General features: G+C 42.1%; 2 protein-coding genes across 6 annotated transcripts; both read right to left on the bottom strand.

Moving 5' to 3' along the window:
- Positions 1-233: 233 nt before the first annotated feature.
- tatdn2 (TatD DNase domain containing 2) lies at positions 234-6,634 on the bottom strand. 5 transcript variants are annotated; one of them, XM_021569254.3, is made up of 7 exons: positions 6,546-6,634; positions 5,491-5,824; positions 4,884-5,318; positions 3,606-4,715; positions 3,367-3,494; positions 1,212-1,395; positions 234-1,069 (listed from the first exon to the last, which is right to left on the bottom strand). In XM_021569254.3, the coding sequence occupies exons 2-7, from the start codon at positions 5,812-5,814 to the stop codon at positions 929-931; spliced, it is 2,322 nt and encodes a 773-aa protein (XP_021424929.3). In that variant the 5' UTR covers positions 5,815-5,824; positions 6,546-6,634; the 3' UTR covers positions 234-928. The 5 variants fall into 5 exon arrangements, with proteins under 5 accessions (XP_021424929.3, XP_021424936.3, XP_021424933.3 ...); XM_021569261.3 differs by having other exon boundaries at positions 6,378-6,614; XM_021569258.3 differs by having other exon boundaries at positions 6,446-6,595.
- A 10,292-nt stretch (positions 6,635-16,926) lies between these two features.
- vhl (von Hippel-Lindau tumor suppressor) lies at positions 16,927-22,590 on the bottom strand. Its single transcript, XM_021569262.3, has 3 exons — positions 22,162-22,590; positions 20,272-20,394; positions 16,927-19,958 (listed from the first exon to the last, which is right to left on the bottom strand). The coding sequence occupies exons 1-3, from the start codon at positions 22,355-22,357 to the stop codon at positions 19,762-19,764; spliced, it is 516 nt and encodes a 171-aa protein (XP_021424937.1). The 5' UTR covers positions 22,358-22,590; the 3' UTR covers positions 16,927-19,761.
- Between the last annotated feature and the right edge of the window lie 1,386 nt (positions 22,591-23,976).

Genomic DNA, 23,976 nt, shown 5'->3' on the forward strand with positions numbered 1-23,976 from the left:
GTAAAGTATTAACCTTAAAAAAATTGCCTTTGAACATAACAGGCTTGTTCTACCATTACCAACCACTGAGTACACCAGCACCCTCAGAGGTATTTATTTACCTGTTGAGAGTAAATTGACCTAATGCAGCCTCCATGTTCTTGATAGGAGAGGAGTTTAATGAGGGGTGCTGGAGAGAAAGAGCTGTATTCAAAGGACCAAAGTGCTCATGTATCAATTCACACAAATCAGGAGAAAGTAAAAATAAGCTTTTAATTGAATACATAACAGCCTTTGATAGTGAGGAAGGAACCAGAAAGGGAAGGAAGGCTTCTACATCGACTAAATCAAAACCAAACCATTTCACAAGTCAGCAAAGTAGAGTAAAATGATTAAACACCTAAATTAAACAAATTAAAGCTTCCGTCAAATCTAATAATAAAATAAAGGTAAAAAATAAAATAAGATTTGGATTCCAGAGTGAGATCATAGTTGCTGAAACCATTGGGATCTTTTAGAACAGAGTGAAGCTCAAACTGAGCATTTCATGCTCCTAATGCCTGCAAGCCTGTTTCAGACTTAACTCCTAAAACTATGCAAGGGCTTGGGGCCAGCTAAAACAAAGCTTGACAGCTACATCCTTTTTTCTCTTATCTTATATACATTTTTCTGCAATGCGTTAACTACCAAAAATATATATATTTTCAGACGTTAAATGCCACAGGCTGCAAACAAAACCAGTTTGGAAAACAGTTGATTTATTCTATATATAGTTTAACGATTATTCTTTAATGTGAACCTTCGATAACACAATTCTCTCCTCCATGAGGCTGCCTATGTTTGAGGAGAGCAAGTGTGTGTCAGGTCACTACGACAGCTACACCTTGTACTTCCATGCTTACAAGGGTGGTAGTCATGGCCTCCGTGGTGACCTTCCCTGTCGTCGTGGTCATATGCCGTAGAGCTGGGTGGTGTTGCGTCGGATCGTGGTGAGCACCGTGGTGATGCTTTCTCCCTTCAGAAGGCTGATCTCACGCAGGGTGTGTATACCCATGCCTGGGTGGGCAAACCTACAGACATCTTTACTAACCTACCGGTACACAGAGAACAAAAACTATTTACATACATGCACTGTCAACCTTAAACTTTCACCTGTATACGCCAAGCTTGTGAATCGGTGCCCGTTGAACCACCCTCCCAAATGTGTGTTGTTGTGTGGTGTTTGTGTGTACCTGTCGGGGCAGGAAATAGGGTGCGTCTGTCTCCAGGAGGATGCGGTCGAGGGGGATCTTGCGGATCGCGTCACGAGCCTCGTATGCCCTAGGGTAGGTGATGAGAGCCGTGAAGCCCACACACAGGTTGGGAAACTCCTTCAGGAAGGGCTCGATCACCGGGTAACTGTTGGTGAAACAGTGTCTGTGGAAAAGAAAGGCAAATGTAAGTCTAAGTTAAAAAACATTGCCTTATAATTCTGTTACCAAAAACAAATGTTTTAAGACATGCTCCAGTACTTTGGCGACTAGTAAGTATATATATTTTTTACCTCCTGCTTTAGGCTGGATGTTACAATGTGTAGTTCATACATGCATAATCTATGAGCAGAATTACTGACTTACCTCAATTAGCCACAAAATCCTTAGTTTGTTTTCTGGAAGCTGTGTTGCACCACTTCCCCTACATTTCCCCCCCATTTGGACCAGCCCCTAACAATTTGAGTTCCAGCCAATGAGATTCAGCCCCTCACCATTTGAGTGACAGCTAGCAAGAGTCACACACAGTAGAGCGAGAAAGAGAGCAATGACATGGTGCACATCTGATTTTTTTCCGGGAACACTTTTGGCTCGTGGGTGCTACTTTCAGAACTACTGGCTAAAAAGAATACAAAAGTACTGGAGAATCCCTTCAAGATATTTTCTTATTTCTCTCCCTCATGAGGGAAGATCATGAAAGTTCACAGACTTATAACAAGTAATGGTAGACCTACCAATTAGATTTACTGATATCAAATTCTCTTATGATTAAAACTCGTCATTCAGTTACAAAATTAGTAACAGAATTACCAAAACAGTAATGGAATTGCAGAACTGAATTGGCTAAAATGGGAAAATCATAGCAGCCACAAACAACAAGTTGTGTCACCTGCTACTGTTTTCCCTTCCACTGGCATACTGTTATGTTCAGCTCAAAACTGTTTGGTTTGTGACTGCTTTGTGTTAAACCAAGTGTTAAAACAGTCCGTCTCGACAACCACTCCCTTCTCCAGTTAATGTCACCTCCCCCAGCTCCTACCGACACATGAGCCCCCTCTTTTTCCATTTACTGTTACCAGCGTCTGTTACCAGCACTGACCGACACCAGTCGTCCATTGACGTTGAGATTTGGTCCGTCCACCCTGACGTTAATGTTAACGTTCACAAATGGACCGGACCAAATCTGAACCTATCATAGATGTGTTTCACAAGTTTGGACAGCATTGTACAGTGAGAGCACATTAGAGTACAATCCAATACATTAGTACAATACAGTAGAGTACAGTATATTGTAATGTACTAAATTATACTGTAATCCACTCTACTGTACTATATTGTACTGCACTCTTACTCTGTGCTGCAATATCCAAACTTGTGAAACATGGAGAATGACATTCATATGCATTTCTGTGTAGTACAGATCAGGGGCCTATGATGTAAATCCATTTCACATACTGTAGTTAAAAAACAAAGCAGATATAAGTTTTTGGAAAAGGTGGTCGCATAAAACACTGAAGGACATGTTACCATAATTCTGTTAGCAAAGTTATCATCTGCACAGTTCTTCCACTAAATTTGTTTTTGTACATTTTTCTGTGGAAGTTGTTCAAAGTAGTCCTTGTGTATAGACGTGTTGGTTGTTTAGCAACAAAACTGACGTGTGCGCGACTATGGGGCAAAACAGACGAGGTTGGCTTACTGTTGACAACATGTAAACTATAGTTAGTCTCCAATGTTTATTGAAAACATACATTTGCAGAATGAACACTTCTCAAATACATTGCTAGTTGTTGCTCATCTAGCTAGAAAATTGTTTTGCCATATTAGCATAGACGTGAAGTCAAAACAAGACATGTTATCAAGAACAAGAAACCTACAATTCCCCACATGGCAGCTTCTTGTCATTGTTGATAGCCATCTGGCCATCCAGAATCACTACACAGGCTTCTGCCCCATTGAAGCGTGCGCATTGTTTTCCTGATGCTAACCCGTCTATAGAGTTGTATGGATTGTTAAACTTTGAAATCAATGGTTTTTGTTCGGCACACATTTTAAAAGTAAAAACAGTCAAATTGTAATTCTGTTACTGTGGAATTCCCCCATGAACAGTATCAGTCACACACATGCAGACACTGACCTGTGGATTTTGTAGTCCTGGGGCACACACTTCTTCATGATGAGCAGCAGGTCATCGTCTGCGTCCCTGCAGTGGATCACCAGAGGCTTGTTCATAGCCACAGCCAGTTTCAGCTGACGTTCAAACACCTACAGGGGGCGCCAAACACACAACACCATCACTACCTCAACCAAGCAGCAGGTTAACTACTTCAAATGGGTCAGTTGAATAAGAGGGAGAAAATTAAGTTCTGACCATACCTCTTTCTGCCTGGATGTGTTGGTGGAGTTCTTGTGGGAGTAGTCCAGGCCAATCTCGCCAAAGGCTATAGCTTTAGGGTGTCGCATGGCCATTAGAATGCTACGCTCGTGGACCTCAGAGTACTCTTTGGCGAAGTGGGGGTGGCACCCGAACGCCCCCCAGACCAGCTCCTCCGCCAGCAGGCCCTCCCACAGCGCTTCCCGCACCATGATCCGAGGGTTGCAGAAGTCGGCAATGCAGCCGTGAAAATCAGTCGGGAAGCTGCTCTGGTGCAGGCTGCGGAAGCGGGCAAAGGTGCCCCGGAAGCCCAGCTTGCCCCACAGCATGTCCAGGTGGCAGTGGGTGTCCACGAAGCCATGTTGGCTCGCCCTCCGCTGGGAGGGGTCGCATGCCCAGATAGGCTCCACTCCCACTGACATTCTCCTGGTGTTGGTGCTGTTGTCATAGCACCTGGAGGGGGAGGAAGAGGGAAAGGAGTGGCCTCCGTCAGAGTACCTTCGGAAGGTCTGTTCACAGGGGCGGTAGGGGCTGGAGAACAGGGGGTGGATTTTGTGTGTAGCAGGCGAAGTGTTGCTGGAGCAAATAGCAGGCTCCCACAGAGCAAAGGGGTCCGGGGAGGAGGAGACACTGCTGGGGGAGCGCGGGACACCGATGCCCCCCATGCCAGTCCTGGGTGTCCCGGGGGCAGGCGGCTGTGCACTGTTTGTCTTCTCTTGGGGGATTTGCTTGGAGGAAATGAACACCGTCCTCCATGACTGAGGGAAGGGCTGAGCTGGGCTCTCACTGGGTGGCTGAACAACACCATTCAGTCTGTTTGTAGAGGGGGAGGTGAGAGAGGGCGCTGTAATGCTACCACTCTGAGCATTCACTGCAGGAAAGTTGAGTTTCCAGGTGTCTGGGTGGTATGTTTGAGGCTCCGTGAAGTAAAGTAGAGAGTTAGGAATGTAGTCCAGAGCAGGTAAGGACGAGTCACTGCTGCTGACCTCTCTCTTGGGCTCCACCTTGGCAGTGGAATGCGATGGAGACTCCTCCTGGGAGAAGGTCTCCACCACCACAGGGTCCTCAACATCTGACCAATCAGGGGAGTCATCCCTTTTCAGCACCACACTCTGAGGTGGAAAAGGAGAGAATAGGGCGATATCTCTATTGAATAATAATATAGGTTCAGGAACAAAATATTTATCTTAATTGAACCCCCCCCCCCCAACCAATTATCCATACTAAACATGTAAATTCCTGCTAAACAACCTCAATAACCTTTTTTTCCTGTGACTTACCCTTGTGTCTTTTTTGAGACCAGTGTTCTCATCCTGTGTCCCTGTTTCCTCAAACACCATTGGGCGGAAATAGTAGTCTCCACCCTCGAGGGGAGCCATGTCCTCTGACTCGCTCTCTGACTGGGCTGAGCAGCAGTCCAAGTCAAGAGCTGTGCAGTCATCTGGTTCCAAACTGGGCATGTTGTCATTGGCTGTGTCCAAAGACTGGTTCTTTTTTGTAGACTTCTTCTTCGCGAAAGAAGGGCTTTTCTCGGCAGTCGCTTTGGCCGGGGACTGCTTCTCTCCTCCTCCCCTGATAGCAGCGGTCAAAGCCTTCAGGTAAATGGCCTTCGACCCCTCCTGTGGGGTCCGGTCTTTCCTCTTCAGACCACAGGCTGAAGGTGTAGGTGAGGAGACACGGCTTTCTGACTGGAACGTTGTGTCCTTGAGTACCGCCTAAGGAAAAAACTAAATTGACATAGATATATCCAATGGAAGCAACAGTAAATGACATGTAACACTGGCCATCTGAGTTCATGTAGAAGAGGCAAAGAAAGATGACATTTGGGAGAACAGAGCAATGGTCCATGCATTGAATTGCTTAGCAGAGTCCACAGTCATGATTTACCTTGGACTCAGAGGGAGTGAGATCTTTCAGACATTTTCTGGAGAGATTCCTGAGCCCCTTGATTTTCCCTGTGAAGAGGTTGCTCCCGCTGGGGTCGTTTGACGAGGTGATCTCCTTTCTCTTGGGTGTGTCTAGGCAGATGCCCTCCAGCTCTCCCAGGCCAGCTGACACGTTCAGATCAGGGGCAGTTAAAACCTCACTGGGCGACACACTCCAGCGGATGGGCTTGGGTGCGCCACCATTGCTCTTGCGGAACTTTGTAGGCGAGCAGAGTGTTGTCTGTAGCCAGTCAAACTTCACCTTCTCTCTGTTGTTGCTGTCCATCTCAGACACCCTAGTCAAAAATACAAGCAAAAGAGATGTCTGCATTATTAGTCACTAAAGTCAAACAATACCTTCAAATTGTCTTCAGAACAAGCACGAGGTTCAGTGATGTGTATCTTCCCAATGTATCAGACATTGAAAAACACCAATGGACAACAATTTGTTAAAGTTCAGTTTTACCCTGCAGAGCTGTTTCTTCCAAACGAATTAAGTTATTTTCTGTAGAAACAGACCTGAAACTTTGTTCTCCATTTGTCTTTCCAAGAGGGTGAGCACAGAGGCATCATTTCTCCCTAATGAAATCACAGAAGGAAAAAAAGATGGATAACAAAGTTTCCGTTCTGTTTTAAGATGTGAAGTTTTCGACTACAGACAGGCTTGTTAGCTAGCTAGCTAACTAACGTTAACCTTCACAAATCAACATGGGTTTCTCACATGTCAACGCCACATCTCTGGTATGGATACTGTGGCTAGTAAAACTCGGTCTGACATGTAAATTGCTGGGTTCTGCTACCATGCGTTAACTCAGTTGCTACCTAACCTAGCTAGCTAATGTTACCTACCTAGATACCTAGCTTAATATGTTAGCTTGGATCACATCACTTTGTTATCATCAAAATGGGTACATTACCTAATATAACATCTGATATAAGACTGATCAAATATTAAAACATTTATTCGAAGTGCAATTCAATCGGAGACTATATAGCTAGCTAGTTTAACAACTTTACCTTCTATAATAATTCTGATGACAGAAAGTAGCTAACCGTAAAACAGCCACGTGCGCACTGATTAGCAAATCCACGTGACTGATTTGACGTCAAAGGGACATTTGTGATTGATTCATTGGTTGGGGTCTTTGCTGATGAGAAAAAATGTATGTCAAGCAAATATTCTTCAAGGCACCGAAAAAATCAAGGGCACATTTTGGGGGAGGATGACTGATCCTACAAACTGATCTAAGGTCAGATCTTGCGTCGTTTCCTAGTTGTTTCTGGAAAGGTAAACTGATTCTAGATCTGTCAATTTGCGAGCTCATATGAAATCTTTCGATCCCTGCTGTTTTGCAAGACTCCACTTGATGGCAGTGTTGTTACTACTCGGATGAATGAATAAATGCATGAACATTCTTTGCACATATTTAATTAGTCATGGTTGTAACAGTCTAGTGTAGGTCGTAGGAGTCAATAAATGATCATATCTTAGCCCACTATGTTGTCAGTCTGGTTGGTACCAGGTATAACAATTATTAAAGATATAGCTATGTATGCCATCCATCTAATTCTCAAGGTTAATTGGACAGATCTAGAGACCACACCCACCATACAGCTGAAACATTACATTTTAGTTTCATATGACTGAATTCTAGTAAAACAATTGAACTGAACTGATTTGAACAAAGAACTGATTCAGTTCTGAGAGGTTAAGAGGGTCAACATAGATAAGCCTGTTTGTACTACTGTCCCCCAATCCTCTCTCCTTTGACTTTGTATCAGTCATCGGTAGTGGTGTACTACAATGTAATTACAAGAGACCCAATACAAATAAGCCAATATTTGAGTCAGATAAGGCAAGCTCAAGATGTCCACATTCTTGATGGAAGAAACATATCAGATTGTTCATTGGTGAGATACTTAGCTATTGCCAAGATTTTATGATTGACAAGATAAGTTGGTTACAATTAGTGTGTATAATTCAACTCTCTCCTAACGGTTGATGATTGGGAATAAAACCTGAAAAAATGGTACTTGAAAGTTTACAATCTTGGCAATGTCATGTATAGTGATTGACAGCTTCAGAATATGATTTCTGGGGAAACTTAATAAACCTCTCAATAACAGAATCTACCTTTGAAGTCCTTTAATATTATTAATCATTTCTCATTTACAAACACTGTTTCATTCAACCATCAGAGTGCATAATTCATACTTGGTCAGTAATAGTATTTAAAATCACTGACAGAAAAAATAAAATGTATGAGCACAGCAGTGGTGTAATGTACTTAAGTAAAAATACTTTAAAGTACTACTTAGGAAGTTTTTGGGGGTATCTGTCCTTTACTATTTATATTTTTGACGACTTTTACTTCACCATAAATTTTCCCTGACAGGAAACTGGTCCAATTCAGGACAGGAAACTGGTCCAATTCACACACATATCAAAAGAACATCCCTGGTCATCCGTACTGCCGCTGATTTGGCGGACTCACAAACACAACTGCTTCGTTTGTTAATGATGTCCGAGTGCCTCTGGTGATCCACAAATGTAAAAAAACAAGAAAATGGTGCAGGAAGTGATAATGCCGCTGGAGGGGATGGCTGCCGTTTTACGAGCTCCTAATCAAATGTGCAATTTTGTGTGTTTTTTTGCATTGTTCGTAACTTAGAATGTACATAATGTTGCTGCTACCGTCTCTTATGACCGAAAAGAGCTTCTGGATATCAAAACAGCGATTATTCACCTCGAACTGGACGAAGATGTTCTTCTTCAAAGAAGAAAAGACGGAAATATATGGGATGGCGATTGCGGTGCATTGTGAGAATTTGTCGGCGAGGGGGTAACCCGCCTCTACCATCCATTCTATTGGCCAACGTGCAATCTCTGGAGAATCAACTGGATGATCTCCATTCAAGATTATCCTACCAACGGGATATTAAAAACTGTAACATCATATGTTTCACCGAGTCGTGGCTGAACGACGAATCAGATAATATACAACTGGCTGGGTTTTCAGTGCATCGGCAGGACAGAACAGCTCCATCTGGTAAAACAAAGGGTGTGTGTGTCTATTCATCAATAACAGCTAGTGCATGATGTCTAATATTAAGGAAGTCTCGAGGTATTGCTCGCCTAAGGAAGAGTACCTCATGATAAGCTGTAGACCACGCAATCTATCAAGAGATATTTTTTTGAGACGTCTATTTATCACTACAAACCGATGCTGGTACTAAGACCACATTCAACAAGCTGTATAAGGGCATAAGCAAACAAGAAAATACTCATTCAGAAGTGGCGCTCCTAGTGGCCGGGGACTTTAATGCAAGCAAACTTAAATCCGTTTTACCTCATTTCTACCAGCATGTCACATGCAACCAGAGGGGGGAAAAATCTAGACATGTCATGGTCCAAACACACCAAGACAATTGTGAAGAGGGCACAACAACACATTTTCCCCCATTTTCCCCCCATTTTCCCCCCAACAACACATTTTTTCATGGGTCCCTAGATACTCAAAAAGTTAGACAGCTGCACCATCGACAGCATCCTGACAGGTTGCATCACCGCCTGGTTCTGCAACTGCTCGGCATCGGTAAGGCGCTACAGAGGGTAGTGCGTACGGCCCAGTACATCACTGGGGCCAAGCTTCCTGCCATCCAGGACTTACAGTTGAAGTAGGAAGTTTACATACACTTAGGTTGGAGTCATTAAAACTCCTTTTCAACCACTCCACACATTTCTTGTTAACAATGTATAGTTTTGGCAAGTCGGTTAGGACATCTACTTTGTGCATGACACTAGTCATTTTCCCAACAATTGTTTACAGACAGATTATTTCACTTATAATTCCCTGTATCACAATTCCAGTGGGTCAGAAATGTACATACACTAAGTTGACTGTGCCTTTAAACAGCTTGGAAAATTTCAGAAATTGATGTCATAGCTTTAGAAGCTTCTGATAGGCTAATTGATATAATTTTAGTCAATTGGTGGTGTACCTGTGGATGTATTTCAAGGCCTACCTTCAAACTCTGTGCCTCTTTGCTTGACATCATGGGAAAATCAAAAGAAATCAGCCAAGACCTCAGAAAAAAAATTGTAGACCTACACAATTCTGGTTCATCCTTGGGAGCAATTTCCAAACTCCTTACCATATTCATCTGTATAAACAATAGTACGCAAGTATAAACACCATGGGACCACGCAGCCGTCATACCGCTCAGGAAGGAAATGCGTTCTGTCTCCTAGAGATGAACGTACTTTGGTGTAAAAAGTGCAAAACAATCCCAGAGCAACAGCAAATTACCTTGTGAAGATGCTGGAGGAAACAGGTACAAAAGTATCTATATCCACAGTAAAACGAGTCCTATATCGACATTACCTGAAAGGCTGCTCAGCAAGGAAGAAGCCACTGCTTCAAAACCGCCCATAAAAAGCAAGACTACGGTTTGCAACTGCACATGGGGACAAAACTCGTACTCTTTGGAGAAATGTCCTCTGGTCTGATGAAACAAAAATAGAGCTGTTTGGCCATAATGACCACCGTTATGTTTGGAGGAAAAAGGGGGAGGCTTGCAAGCCGAAGAACTAGGATTAAATGTCAGGAATTGTGAAAAACTGAGTTTAAATGATTTTGGTTAAGGTGTATGTAAACCTCTGACTTCAACTGTACATTTGCAAAATTTTCAAAAAAACTGTTTTCACTTTCTCCTTATGGGCTATTGTGTGATGATGAGAAAAAATCGCTGAGTAAATTTTTTTATTTAATACATTATAGAATAAGGCTGTAACTTAGTAAAATGTGTAAAAAGGGTAGGCGTCTGAATACTTTCTGAATGCACCGTAAGCATTTTTTAAATGAAACACTTTTAGACTTTTACTCAAGTAGTATTCTACTGGGTGACTTTCACTTTTACGCAAGTCATTTTCTATTAAGGTACTTTACTTTTACTCAAGTATGACAATTGGGTACTTTTTCCACCACTGGATCACAGTAGCAAGAATACATGAAAGGCAAGAACGATTCAGCAAACTTCAAACATTGAAATTAGCAACAGATTCTCCTTCTTCAGACTATTGGTAATCCCAGGGTTTTGTTGGCTCCAAATCTGTGTCCATGACCTAGAACATTTTGAGCTACATCATCACCAGTCACCTGGGTAGGTGATAGGGTCAACATCATCTCCAGGGAGGCAATGTATTCTATCATAACTTAGAGTCATGCTGTTACTCTAAAATATAGGCACTGCTTTGGGTCTCTCAGTGAATCAGTCAAAAACACTTTTATGGAGACACCAATAAATCCCCTGCAAAGTAGGCATGTCAGAGAAGATAGTATTCCTATCAAGCTGTATGTTAGCTGACATTTCGATGTATAGGCAGTAATACTGTATTTCCTGTAGTGTTAAACCCTGGCATGCACTCACTAACCCGACACGAGTCAGATGAATTTAGACAAGGGGTCTCAGAGGAGCAAATGCAGAGGGAATTAAGGAGTCTGGAGCAGAGGGAAAGGATGGGTCTCAACTCTGTGGAGCAGAGGGAAAGGATGGGTCTCAACTCTGTGGAGCAGAGGGAAAGGATGGGTTTCAACTCTGTGAAGCAGAGGGAAAGGATGGGTCTCAACTCTGTGGAGCAGAGGGAAAGGATGGGTCTCAACTCTGTGGAGCAGACAGAGGGATGGGTCTCAACACTGTGGAGAAGACAGAGAGATGGGTCTCAATACTGTAGAGCAGACAGAGGGATGGGTCTCAACACTGTAGAGCAGACAGAGGGATGGGTCTCAACACTGTGGAGCAGACAGAGGGATGGGTCTCAACACTGTGGAGCAGACAGAGGGATGGGTCTCAACACTGTGGAGCAGACAGAGGGATGGGTCTCAACACTGTAGAGCAGACAGAGAAATGGGTCTCAACACTGTGGAGCAGACAGAGGGATGGGTCTCAACACTGTGGAGCAGACAGAAGGATGGGTCTCAACACTGTGGAGCAGACAGAGGGATGGGTCTCAACACTGTGGAGCAGACAGAGGAATGGGTCTCAACACTGTAGAGCAGACAGAGGGATGTGTCTCAACACTTTAGAGCAGACAGAGGGATGGGTCTCAACACTGTAGAGCAGACAGAGGGATGGGTCTCAACACTGTAGAGCAGACAGAGGGATGGGTCTCAACACTGTGGAGCAGACAGAGGGATGGGTCTCAACACTGTAGAGCAGACAGAGGGATGCGTCTCAACACTGTAGAGCAGACAGAGGGATGGGTCTCAACACTGTAGAGCAGACAGAGGGATGGGTCTCAACACTGTAGAGCAGACAGAGGGATGCGTCTCAACACTGTAGAGCAGACAGAGGGATGGGTCTCAACACTGTGGAGCAGACAGAGGGATGGGTCTCAACACTGTAGAGCAGACAGAGGGATGGGATAGATTGCACTGCGGGATCTGAAATTAAAGAGACTTAAGGAGAAATGTCACTCCCTTCTCTGATGTGTATGTGAATGTCACACAGTCCACATGTCATATACAGTGCTTCAAAATAATTGGGACAGTGACAAATGTTTTGTTGTTTTGGCTCTATACTCCAGGAATATGGATTTGAAATGATACAATGACTATGAAGTTAAAGTGCAGACTGTCTACTTTAATTTCAGTGTATTTTCATCCATATCGGGTGAACGATTTAGAAATTTTAGGGGAATTTCAGGGGACAAATTCACTCATATGTGTATTAAACTAGTAACATTTGTAGTATTTGGTCCCATATTCCAAGCACGCTGTCACGCCCTGACCATAGTTTGCTTTGTATGTTTCTATGTTTTGTTTGGTCAGGGTGTGATCTGAGTGGGCATTCTATGTTGGATGTCTAGTTTGTCTGTTTCTGTGTTTGGACTGATATGGTTCTCAATCAGAGGCAGGTGTTAGTCGTTGTCTCTGATTGGGAACCATATTTAGGTAGCCTGTTTTGTCATTGTGGGTTGTGGGTGATTGTCTATGTTAGTTGCTTGTGTCAGCACGGTTGTGATTATAGCGTCACGGTTGTGATTATAGCGTCACGGTTGTGATTATAGCGTCACGGTTGTGATTATAGCGTCACGGTTGTGATTATAGCGTCACGGTTGTGATTATAGCGTCACGGTTGTGATTATAGCGTCACGGTTGTGATTATAGCGTCACGGTTGTGATTATAGCGTCACGGTTGTGATTATAGCGTCACGGTTGTGATTATAGCGTTGTGGTTATAGCGTCACGGTTGTGGTTATAGCGTCACGGTTGTGGTTATAGCGTCACGGTTGTGGTTATAGCGTCACAGTTGTGGTTATAGCTTCACAGGTGTTTGTTTATTGTTTTGTATAGTTTGTTCAAGTGTTCTCTGTTCATTAAATTCACGATGAGCACATACCACACTGCATTTTGGTCCTCCGACCCTTCCAACTACTCCTCCTCAGACGAGGAGTATGACGATCGTGACACACGCAGTGATTACATCAAGCTTGTGACTCTACAAACTTGTTGGATGCATTTGCTGTTTGTTTTGGTTGTTTCAGATTATTTTGTGCCCAATAGAAATTAATGGTAAATAATGTATTGTGACATTTTGGAGTCACTTTTATTGTGAATGAGAAGAGAGAGGACACTACCATGATTATTGATAGTCCTGAATGAATAATGATGAGTAAAAAAGTAACATACGCACAAATGTCATAACCCCAAGCCATGCTAACCTCTTGCCATTACAATAACACGAGAGTTTAGCATTTGGGGGGGGGGGGTCTGTTACTCTCCCAATACTTTTGTAGCTCACTGTAGGTTACAGAAATTGTTGTGTGACCAGGGAGACATAAGAGGAGGGAGGGGGGGGGGGCAAATGCCTGTTTACAAGATGTACACATTTAGGGGTCTTAGCGGAAACCCCTCCTGGCGTGGTTGTTGTACTTGTTCCCATACTGGGGCTGGTTTTGGAGAGAGAAAACCCCAGCCTGAGCTCAGTTTGATCATAGGTTTGACCTCATTCATTATTTATCGCCAACAGATCATAAAAATAAATAGAAACCCTGAAAAGGACTTGTGCCTTGTGCCTTAGCAGGTGCCAGATCATTAGGTGAAGCCTCAGACATGTCTTGAGTCAGGGGAGGAAAATTATGGTCGTGCGCCGGCTCTAAACCAGCTGGACACTAGACAAAAAACTAGACAAACCTACATACTATACAAACCTACAAGCTGCAGAAAGAGACCAATATATCAAGCAGAGCAACAGCTGTCAGCTCAGAGACAGTCAGTACACAGTAAAAGTGAGTTTGAAAAGAGTCTCTGCCACGCTTCTAGTCAGAGGACCTTGAGGTAAAGACAAAAGTAGTTGAAGTTTAAAGAAGTTTTCACAAAACCTGTCCTCTGGGCTCTTTTCGTCAAAAAGCAACATAAGATAAAGGCCAAAAATAACCACAGTCAGTGTCATTAGAGCCAATTTAATTAAAGTAGAGATTTCCTCTTCAAACTTCCACCTATTACCTTTTGGAGAGACTGGACAATGACTCCAGATGTAGTGTGTGAACAGAGGATAGCATGCTAATGTAATTCAAATCTTATATAAGATGGACTGTGTTAATGAGATTTATTTATTGAATGTTATTTGATGATTGCTGGCATGAACAGCTATGAGAAAATCTTGTCATATGTTTAATTAGTTTGCTCAGGGGTACAGTGCAATTCTGTGTCACCATGGCAGCTGGCATTGAGAGCAGATAGGTGGGTACCTTCATGAATATAACATTGTGATTTACAAATCATTCTAAGGGATGAGTTTATATGATTGTTTTACTCAATTATTCATGGAGGACCAAGAGATTTACAAACAAAAATGTTGAAGTAAACCAGAACTGCATCAGTGTGTTATGAAACAGTCTAATCTTTACTAATGGGATAAATGCACAAATTCACATGACATATGCATGCATGCAAGACTGAAAGCCTGCAGGAAACCGTTCATCTTCTATTCTATATCTGATTGACGTCATTGGTAATCTACAAATGGTCGCCAGGGTTTTTAAAAGGTGGAAATCAAGATAGGAGGCAGATAAACATCCACCACAAAGCGAGAACTCGATCTTTGTCTGTGATGCTGGATTTTTGTGTTGTTTACCCACGTAAAGGACAATGGCATAAGATATTTCCACATTTTCACCCATGAGATACAGACTTTCGGAAGTGCCTCCCTACAGAAAAGTGCATGCATGTATAAAGGACAGCTATTTTGGTATGAGAATCACTATTAAAACATGACCAATGTAGCCTTACCTAATCTAGCTGTGTCTACATATAACCCTGTGGTAGATTATTTTATCCACACTTGGTACATGTCAGGCAGCTGTGGCATTGCGATAAGACTGAAATGGTCCAATAGTGAAGGAAAGAAGAGAGATGATTGGACTCCCTGTTGTCATCTGACGTGACTGGGGTCCCAAGTGTTCTTCCTTTTATCCTCGGCCTGCATGTTTCTGCAACTCTTCTCACAAAGACAGGTACAGATTGTGTTTCTTTGTAGCCTAGCAACAGGTCCTCCTCTATAATTTAATATCTGTAGCACAGGTTTCATATCTTCTGATGTGAAGCTGCATAGAATGCACACATACACCTATAGACACTATAGAAAGGTACATACCTAACATACATGAATGGAACATCCATAGATCTGAACATAAAAAACATAATGGTTTGTCCTTAGTAGAAGAAAACTGTCATATATAATCCACAAGAGGTTGGTGGCACCTTAATTGGGGAGAATGGGCTCGTGGTAATGACCTGAGCGGCACCAGTGGAATGGTATCAAACACATGGTTTCCATGGTTCCCAGGTGTTTGATGCCAGTCCATTTACACTGTTCCTGCCATTGTTATGAGCTGTTCTCACATCAGCAGCCTCCACTGATATAATCACTATGCTTTTTTGCATTTATCAGGAAGCTTTTTTATATTACCACCTAAAAGGAATGTATCAGGTGTGTTATTAGAAGTTCTGGTACTTAGCTTTGGTAGGTAGAAGCTGGTGCAGAAACAGTGAGCAACGGGGAGTGCAGTACGAACTGACACAGAAGAGGGGTAATAAAAGGGGGATAAACTAGGCGACAGAGATCCAGCACTGAGAAATCTTATATTCAAATTACATTTTGAGTGGTATTATTTCAGCAAACCCCATCTGAATGTTGAGGCCATAGAATTATACACTGAACAAAAATATAAATGCAACATGTAAAGTGTTGGTTCCATGTTTCATGTGCTGAAATAAAAGATCCCAGAAATGTTTCATATGCACAAAAAGCTTAAATCTCTCAAGTTTTGTGCACAAATTTGTTTACATCCCTGTTAGTGAACATTTCTCCTTTGCGGAGTTAATCTAACCACTTGACAGGTGTGGCATATCAAGAAACTGATTAAACAGTATGATCACTACACAGGTGCACCTTGTGCTGGAGACAATAAAAGGCCACTCTAAACTTTGCAGTTTTGTCTCACAACACAATGTCACAGATGTCCCAATTTTTGAGGGAACGTGCAAACGGCATGCTGACTGCACAAATGTCCACTAGAGCTGTTGCCAGATAATGTAATGTTAATATCTCTACCGTAAGCTTCCTCCAAGTAGTTTTAGAGAATTTGGCAATACGCCCAACCGGCCTCACAACCGCAGACCACATGTATGGCGTCGTGTAAAACATAAGCTACAGACAACGAATACAACTGCATTTTATTGATGGCAATTTGAATACACAGAGATCCTGAGTCCCATTCTCATGTCATTCGTCCGCAGCCATCACCTCATGTTTCAGCATGATAATGCACGGCCCCATGTCGCAAGGATCTGTTCACAAGTACTGGAAGCAGAAAATGTACTAGTTCTTCCATGGCCTGCATATTCAACAGAAATGTCACCAACTGAACATGTTTGGGATGCTCTGGATTGACGTGTACGACAGCATGTTTAAGTTCCCGCCAATATCCAGCAACTTCACATAGCTATTGAAGAGGAGTGGGACAATATTCCACAGGCCACAATCAACAACCTGATCAATTTTACACGAAGGAGATGTGCTGGCTTTATAAGGCAAATGGTGGTCACACCAGATACTGACTGGTTTTCTAATCCACACCCCTAACTTTTTTAAGGGTATCTGTGACCAACAGATGCCTATCTGTATTCCTAGTCATGTGAAATCAAATTTTAGGGCCTAATTTATTTATTTAAATTGACTGATTTCCTTATATGAACTTTAACTTATTAAAATTATCATTCTAGTGTATTTCTGTGGCGGAGACACAGCTGTGTAACGGTAGGGACTTACGTCCGTTAGTCCATACATTACTATTCCCTTGAACTGTGAAACTTACTGTCATAAGACAAATTGGAACAGGCCAAGAACATAAACATTTATTAGGTTGATGTATCAGTCTTTTGCATATGTGGAATATATTACAAATAGAAAATATTGCAAAAAAAACAGGCACGTAGGTAGACACAGTATGTATTTTTCACAAAGCCTCAAAGGTTGTTTGCAATATACACTGGATGTACAAAACATTATGAACACCTGCTCCATGAGCCTGACCAGCTGAAAGTTATGATCCCTTATTGATGTCACTTGTTAAATCCACTTCAATCAGTGTAGACGAAGGGGCAGAGACAGGTTAAAGAAGTATTTTTGAGACATGGATTGTGTATGTGCCATTCGGAGGGTGAATGGAAAAGACAAAAAAAATGTAAGTGCCTTTGAACAGGGTATGGTAGTAGGTGACAGGCACACTATTTTGTGTCAAGAACTGCAATGCTGCTTGGTTTTTCATGCTCAACAGGTTCCCGTGTGTATCAAGAATGTTAGTTACTTTGACCCATCCCTCATTCAAACCTGTACATCTTTTCTCACATCTTTACATTTTATGATGGATAAATACGTTGAGCTTGCTCATTATAAAGCTACAGTATGTAACAAAAAAATGTTTTCTTTTTTTAAACATGCTACCTTGATTGCCAGCGAGCGTGTAAATCAATCTAAATTAATATTTTTTGGTTTACTTAATCTATTCCAAACCCAGTATATTTGATTAACAAGCTGATGGGCAAAACCTGCTTGAAAGTCTTAAACACTCCAAAGCAGGGTTCCCCAACCAGTGGGGGATTTATTTGGTCACCCAAGTTTTCTGAGCAAAAATAATAATAAATATACACACAAACACCAGTCAAAAGTTTTGGACACACCAACTCATTCAAATGTTTAGTTGTGCTATTTTCTACATTGTAAAATAATAGTGACATCATGATATACAAATCTAAATATATTTTATACTTCAGATTCTTCAACACGGCCACCCTTTGCCTTGATGACAGCTTTAAACACTCTTGGCATTCTCTCAGCCAGCTTCACCTGGAATGCTTTTGCAAAAGTCTTGGAGTTACCACATATGCCAAGCACTTGTTGGCTGCTTTTCCTTCACTCTGCGGTCCAACTCCTCCTAAACCATCTCAATTGGGTTGAGGTCGACGGATTGTGGAGGCAAGGTCATCTGATGCAGCACTCCATCACTCTCCTTCTTGGTCCAATAGCCCTTGCACAGCCTGGATGTGTGTAGGGTCATTGTCCTGTTGAAAAACAAAATGATAGTCCCACTAAGCGCAAACCTGATATGACATATCCCTGCAGAATGCTGTGGTAGCCATGCTGGTTAAGTGTGCCTTGAATTCTAAATAAAGCACTGACAGTGTCACCAGCAAAGCACCCCCACACCACCTCCTCCATGCTTCACAGAGGGGACCACACATGCAGAGATCATCATCTCACTAAAGACACAGCGGTTGGAACCAAAAATCTCAAATTTGGACTCAAATTTCCACCGGTCTAATGTCCATTGCTTGTGTTTCTTGGCCCAAGCCCAAGTCTCTTCTTACTACTGATGTCCTTTAGTAGTGGTTTCTCTTAAGCAATTTGACCATGAAGGCCTGATTCACACAGTCTCCTCTGAACAATTGATGTTGAGATGTGTCCGTTACTTGAACTCTGTGAAGCATTTACTTGGGCTGCAATGTCTGAGGTGCAGTTAACTCTAATTAACTTTTCCTCTGTAGCAGAGGTAACTCCGGGTCTTCCTTTCCTGTGGCGGTCCTCATGAGAGCCAGTTTCATCATAACGCTTGATGGTTTTTGCGACTGTACTTGAAGAAACATTAAAAGTTCTTGAAATGTTACACATTGACTGACCTTAATGTCTTTAAATAATGGACTGTCGTTACTCTTTGTTTATTTGAGCTGTTCTTGCCATAATATGGACCTGGTCTTTTACCAAATAGGGCTATCTTCTGTATACCACCCCTACCTTGTCACAACACAATTGATTGGCTCAAATAAATTCCACAAATTAACTTTAAACAAGGCACACCTGTTAATTGAAATGCATTCCAGATGACTACCTCATGAAGCTGGTTGAGAGAATGTCATGAGTGCGCAAAGCTGTCATCAAGGCAAAGGGTGGCTACTTAGAAGAATCTCAAATATAAAATATATTTTGATTTGTTTAACACTTTTTTTGGTTACTACATGAGTCCATAGTTGTAATGTATTCACTATCGTTCTACAATGTGAAACATTTTAAAAATAAAGAAAAAATGTTGAATTAATAAGTGTGTTCAAACCTTTGACTGGTAGTGTGTGTGGACAAAAAAAACATAAAAATCAGCTCTAAGTGATTGAACTTTCAGAAATCTGTTCCAAAGTATTTCCATGTGGCAAAAAAGAGAGCTATGTGACCGTGCACCAATGTAAGCAAGGTTTGGAATTATTATGCTATCGTCAAATCTTATATATGTTTGGGCTTCTTGCAGTGATTTTGCAGTCTACAAATTAATTGGAATTATGTTCCAACCACCTGACAATCCGCAACAACAACAAAAACAGCCAGCAGCTGAATCAGGTTGATGATCCCTTCTCTAAAGTCAGAGCACTGAATTGGTTGACACATTTTTTTCCTAAGCTACGAATACCATTTTAAACAATTGCAACAACAACAAAAAATGGATAAGACCCTCGGTAGTTGCTACAGCAGTGAATTCAACCCTGACCTCCCAGTGTCCAGTGTCCAATCAAACAATCTTTCATTCTGTCATCTTATTATTTTGATAGATTCAGAAACATCAACAGCAGCATCAGAGCCATATAGCGATATCTATATAAGCACTCCTATTCTAAGTTGCTCCTCATGCATCCTGGGGTTGCTGCCTGTCTTCTAGGAGGCGCTGTTCCACGCGCTGGGCGATGCGCATCAGGTCCTTCAGCACGCTGGGACGGTCCTCCAGCTCCTCATGGAGACACCGAGCAATCTCCAGCCTCCTGTAGTCCTCTGGACGGACCAGGCGCCGCACTACCTGGAGGGCACGCTCCTTCAAGCTGAGGACTGAGGAGAGAACACACATACACAGATATGCCATAGTTATTAGATTAAAGAATAATATTCCTTATGTGTGTTCTCAGTGCAGAGTAGTAGTAGTAAAAATAATAATGTGTGCTGCTCAAAACACAGAACAATGATCTACCAGTCATAATCACCAGTGACCCTCCTGTTACACAGGGAGTACAATTGCACTAAAGTGCCAGAAAGGTCCAAACCTCTTAGCAGAGATGCTCACATACAAGGAGACGACACTATTATCGGTGTACAGATGATCTGTACAGGTCAAAGGAGAATTCAAACCTGATGTTTCTCTAACCTGGTAATGTGACGTTAACCTGGACAGCCTGTCCATTCTCCATTGGTTTGGGCAGGAACATCTCTTTACTATTCGCCTTCAGCGCGTCATCCGTCTCTGCATCTCTGAACATCCAAGGATGACCTGATAGAATAAAAACATGGAAAGGCATAAAGACGATACACACCAAGACCAAATACAGCATGCCAAACAAATAAACACGTGTAACACTTGTGTGAAAACAACCAGGCGAAACTTTGCTAAACTGCGCAGTGTAATGGTATATCTTTATTTTTTGAAAGATTCTCGCTTATTTGAAAATTAAGTTCCAAAAGCTTTCCAAAATAGTATCAAAAGTGTGGCGTATTTGCGTTTAGACAGAGCATCGGGATTGAACCAATGATATGTATTAAGCCTAGATGAAGGCTCCCTGTGAGTAGACCGAGGCTAATAAAGAGTGATAGAAATAACATGTGTTTCAGTAAGGTTGGCTTCTTAGCGTTCATAACCATAGTTATCAACTGTAATGCAGAAATGGAATTAAATTCAGAAAATATATGTTGTGGTGGCAGCTGCGGAGAAGTACTTGGGGGTACAAAATTTGTTACATTGAGTTACATTGTGTGCTGAACGATAACGTCCCGTCCTCCCAGGCTGTTGGCCTGGTGTAGGATCAGATAGGGCCAGGTAGTGGAATAGTGGTGAGGTTAATGGGTATAGGGTTAGTTGGTAGGGCCAGTTCTTCTCTGTTACCCTCCCCTTTTGTGTCACAAAGTGTAATGTATTTACACTCCATAAGAGTGGGCGGTCAAGCCCACACAGTAGGTCACCTAGCAGTTAGCAGAGTTGGGCCAGTAACCGAAAGGTCATTGGTTCCAATTCCAAAGCTGACTATGTGAAAAATCTGCCAATGTGCCCTTGAGCAAGGCACTTAAACCTAATAATTGCTACTGTAAATCACTCTGGATTAGAGCATCTGCAAAAAATGATAAATAAAATAAAAATGTGGACCGATGTTTGTAGATCGCCACAATACCATAGTCGAAAAACCCTAGACAACTGACAGGGGAGAGATATTTTGTTTGAAACTGACGGCGCGACGAGTGGAGATGAGAGTAAGAAGGATTTGACTGCAGTGGCGAACAGGAAGGAAAACGTGAGAAGTGGTTGTGAATCTAGTAAAGTCAAGCCTTGCTCTGACTCTTTTTTTAGTTGGACTGAGGGTTTTGGACCGTTGGCGTAATCTGGGAGATCTGTTTGACGTCTCGATTAATATTATAGATGCATTGGATAAGGTTGTGTCAGAGAGGATAACAAGTGTTTTTTGTGTGTGTGTGTGTCCGAGGAGCATGCTTTGCAACTGAAAAATATACCAGGTAGGAATGTGTCCAAACCTCTGCAGTGTGACAAATGTAAACTATTTGGGCATGTGTCAAGTGTATGTAGACAATAGGAGTATCGTATGCCAGTTGAGGCGAAATGCTGCAATTGTGGGGGCGAGCATGTGCCCGGATTCATGAAGTGCCCTGTTAGGGTGAAGGAGACAGAGGTGGCAAGAGTTAAGGACTGTCCAGCATGTCTCCTATCCCGAGGCGTTGAGACAAGTGAGAGAACGTTGAAGAAACCATGGTAGTTACTCAGAAACAGGATTATGATATGTTGCATGTTTAAAAAAAGGCTGCTTTGAAGCCACCGCGCAACCATTTTGGTAACGTTACTCCATTCTAAAACAATATTTTGGAAGCTATATAAATTCCTTTAACAATTACAATTATATTATAGACACCTTAATGTATACTTGGGTTATTGACAGCTATTGATGACCAATTCTTGAATTAACAGAAAATATTACACTTAACGTTACTCGCTGTGGCTTATTTGCTAACTGGTGCTAGCCAAGCTTCTACCTACCTACGAAGGTGTTCATTTTCATTCCTTTTCCTGGCTGTAAAATATCGTAGAGTTGAGGTTCCCCGCGGAAATTAATCCATACTGGTCGCATGATTCGAGGACTCCGGTTACAAAACACTGCATTCGACGGTATTCCGCTTTTCAGAGACCTTACCAACGGGAGCTGTTCTTCTCCCCCTTGAATCTCTTGAGGCATAACTTGACGTTAGCTAGCAAAAAAGAAAAGTATAAATTGATCTAGCAGCTGTAGCTAACAAGATATGTCTTGAAGAAAATATCATAAACATATAGATAGTCATAAACGCAAAAGCGACATTATAAAGGTAACTTATTTAAAGTTGTTATATCTTGTCTTTTCATGCCAGCCAGCAAGTCGCTTGTGTTTGTTATGTAATTATTTTCCGGTTGAGGAGGGCGTGGAAAGAATGTCTTTACTGAGTGGTCCGTTTTACTGTCAATCAATGGCTCCTGACCAATTACTTACCTCACACAATGTACATTTTTGATACAGAAGACCTGATGTCTATTTAGTTATTATTACTTACGTATTGGGAAATAAAGAAACCGTGTGAATTGTAAAGCAGCAGTATTATGACTTGTAAAGCAGAAATCTGGTTAAGATGTTTTCTAAATGAGCAGCATTTTGTTATACCCTACAGTGGAATTTTTAAATGCTGTTCACACACACAGAAGCCTAACTACTGAGTTAGCAATTGAGCCTAAGGATGAGGTTAATAAAATGTTCGCACAATTACCCTCTTTAGAAGTGAAGGGAGCTTTTGACATTGCTCTTATATGATTGTTGCAATTTTGCATCTATTTTTGTAGTGAATACAGTATGAAATGTCTGTCATTACAAGCAGGCCAACAACATACTTCTCCTGGCAGCACTTGCAGTGCCTCATGTTTTTTTTTTTTTACATAAACAGGCATTTGAGTCACCTAAATGGTTGACACTTTATCAGGCATGCACTGTATACTCATTTTCAATAAGCCACATGGCTCGGTGTGAATGGATTTGGAGTGCAGCCTGAGTGTTGTACTGTATTTTATAGAATGTGTTGTTTGGATCATATTGTATTTCCCTATGCTGACTGTGTACATAGGCTTATTACACTATTCAGCTCCCCGCACTCCCCTTTTCCAGAAGTTGCTGTCTCTGTGAAATGTGAAAAATGAATGCTTAAAGCCAAACCCTCAAAATAGTCAAAAGATGTTAATAGACGACCGTACCCGAAAGGGAGAGGTGATTAATGAAGCCAGATTGAAAGAGCCCTTACGGTTGTGCCTGATGCTTGAATTCCCAGACATTGAGCGCCGCAACAACACCAGCAGCCAGATACTCATCTTGTGTGTGTAGAATAATTGGGCCATTAATTGACAAAATAGTTCCTAAAGTGCAGAAAAAGGCCAAGAACAAGGTGCACAGTCCTGCACAAATGGCTGCATATGGGAAAGTTGAATAAAAGCACTGCAGTCAACTTTAAGTGTGGTTATTGTGAAGTGGAAAGGTCTAGGAGCAACAATGGATCAGCCACGAAGTGGCAGGCCACACAAGCTCACAGAACGGGACCACTAAGTGCTGAAGTGTGTAGCGTGTAAAAATTGTCTGTCCTCGGTTGCAACACTCACTACCGGATTCCAAACTGCCTCTGGAAGCAACGTTAGCACAAGACCTGTTCGTCGGGAGCTTCATGAAATGGGTTTCCATGGCCTAGCAGCATCACACAAGCCTAAGAATACCATGCGCAATGCCAAGCGTCGGCTGGAGTGTTGTAAAGCTTCACCATCTGGCTGTCCAACACACGAATCTGG

Source organism: Oncorhynchus mykiss, chromosome 17 (assembly GCF_057628025.1).
Source record: "Oncorhynchus mykiss isolate SJ-2025 chromosome 17, ASM5762802v1, whole genome shotgun sequence".
In the NCBI taxonomy this organism is placed as follows: domain Eukaryota; kingdom Metazoa; phylum Chordata; class Actinopteri; order Salmoniformes; family Salmonidae; genus Oncorhynchus; species Oncorhynchus mykiss.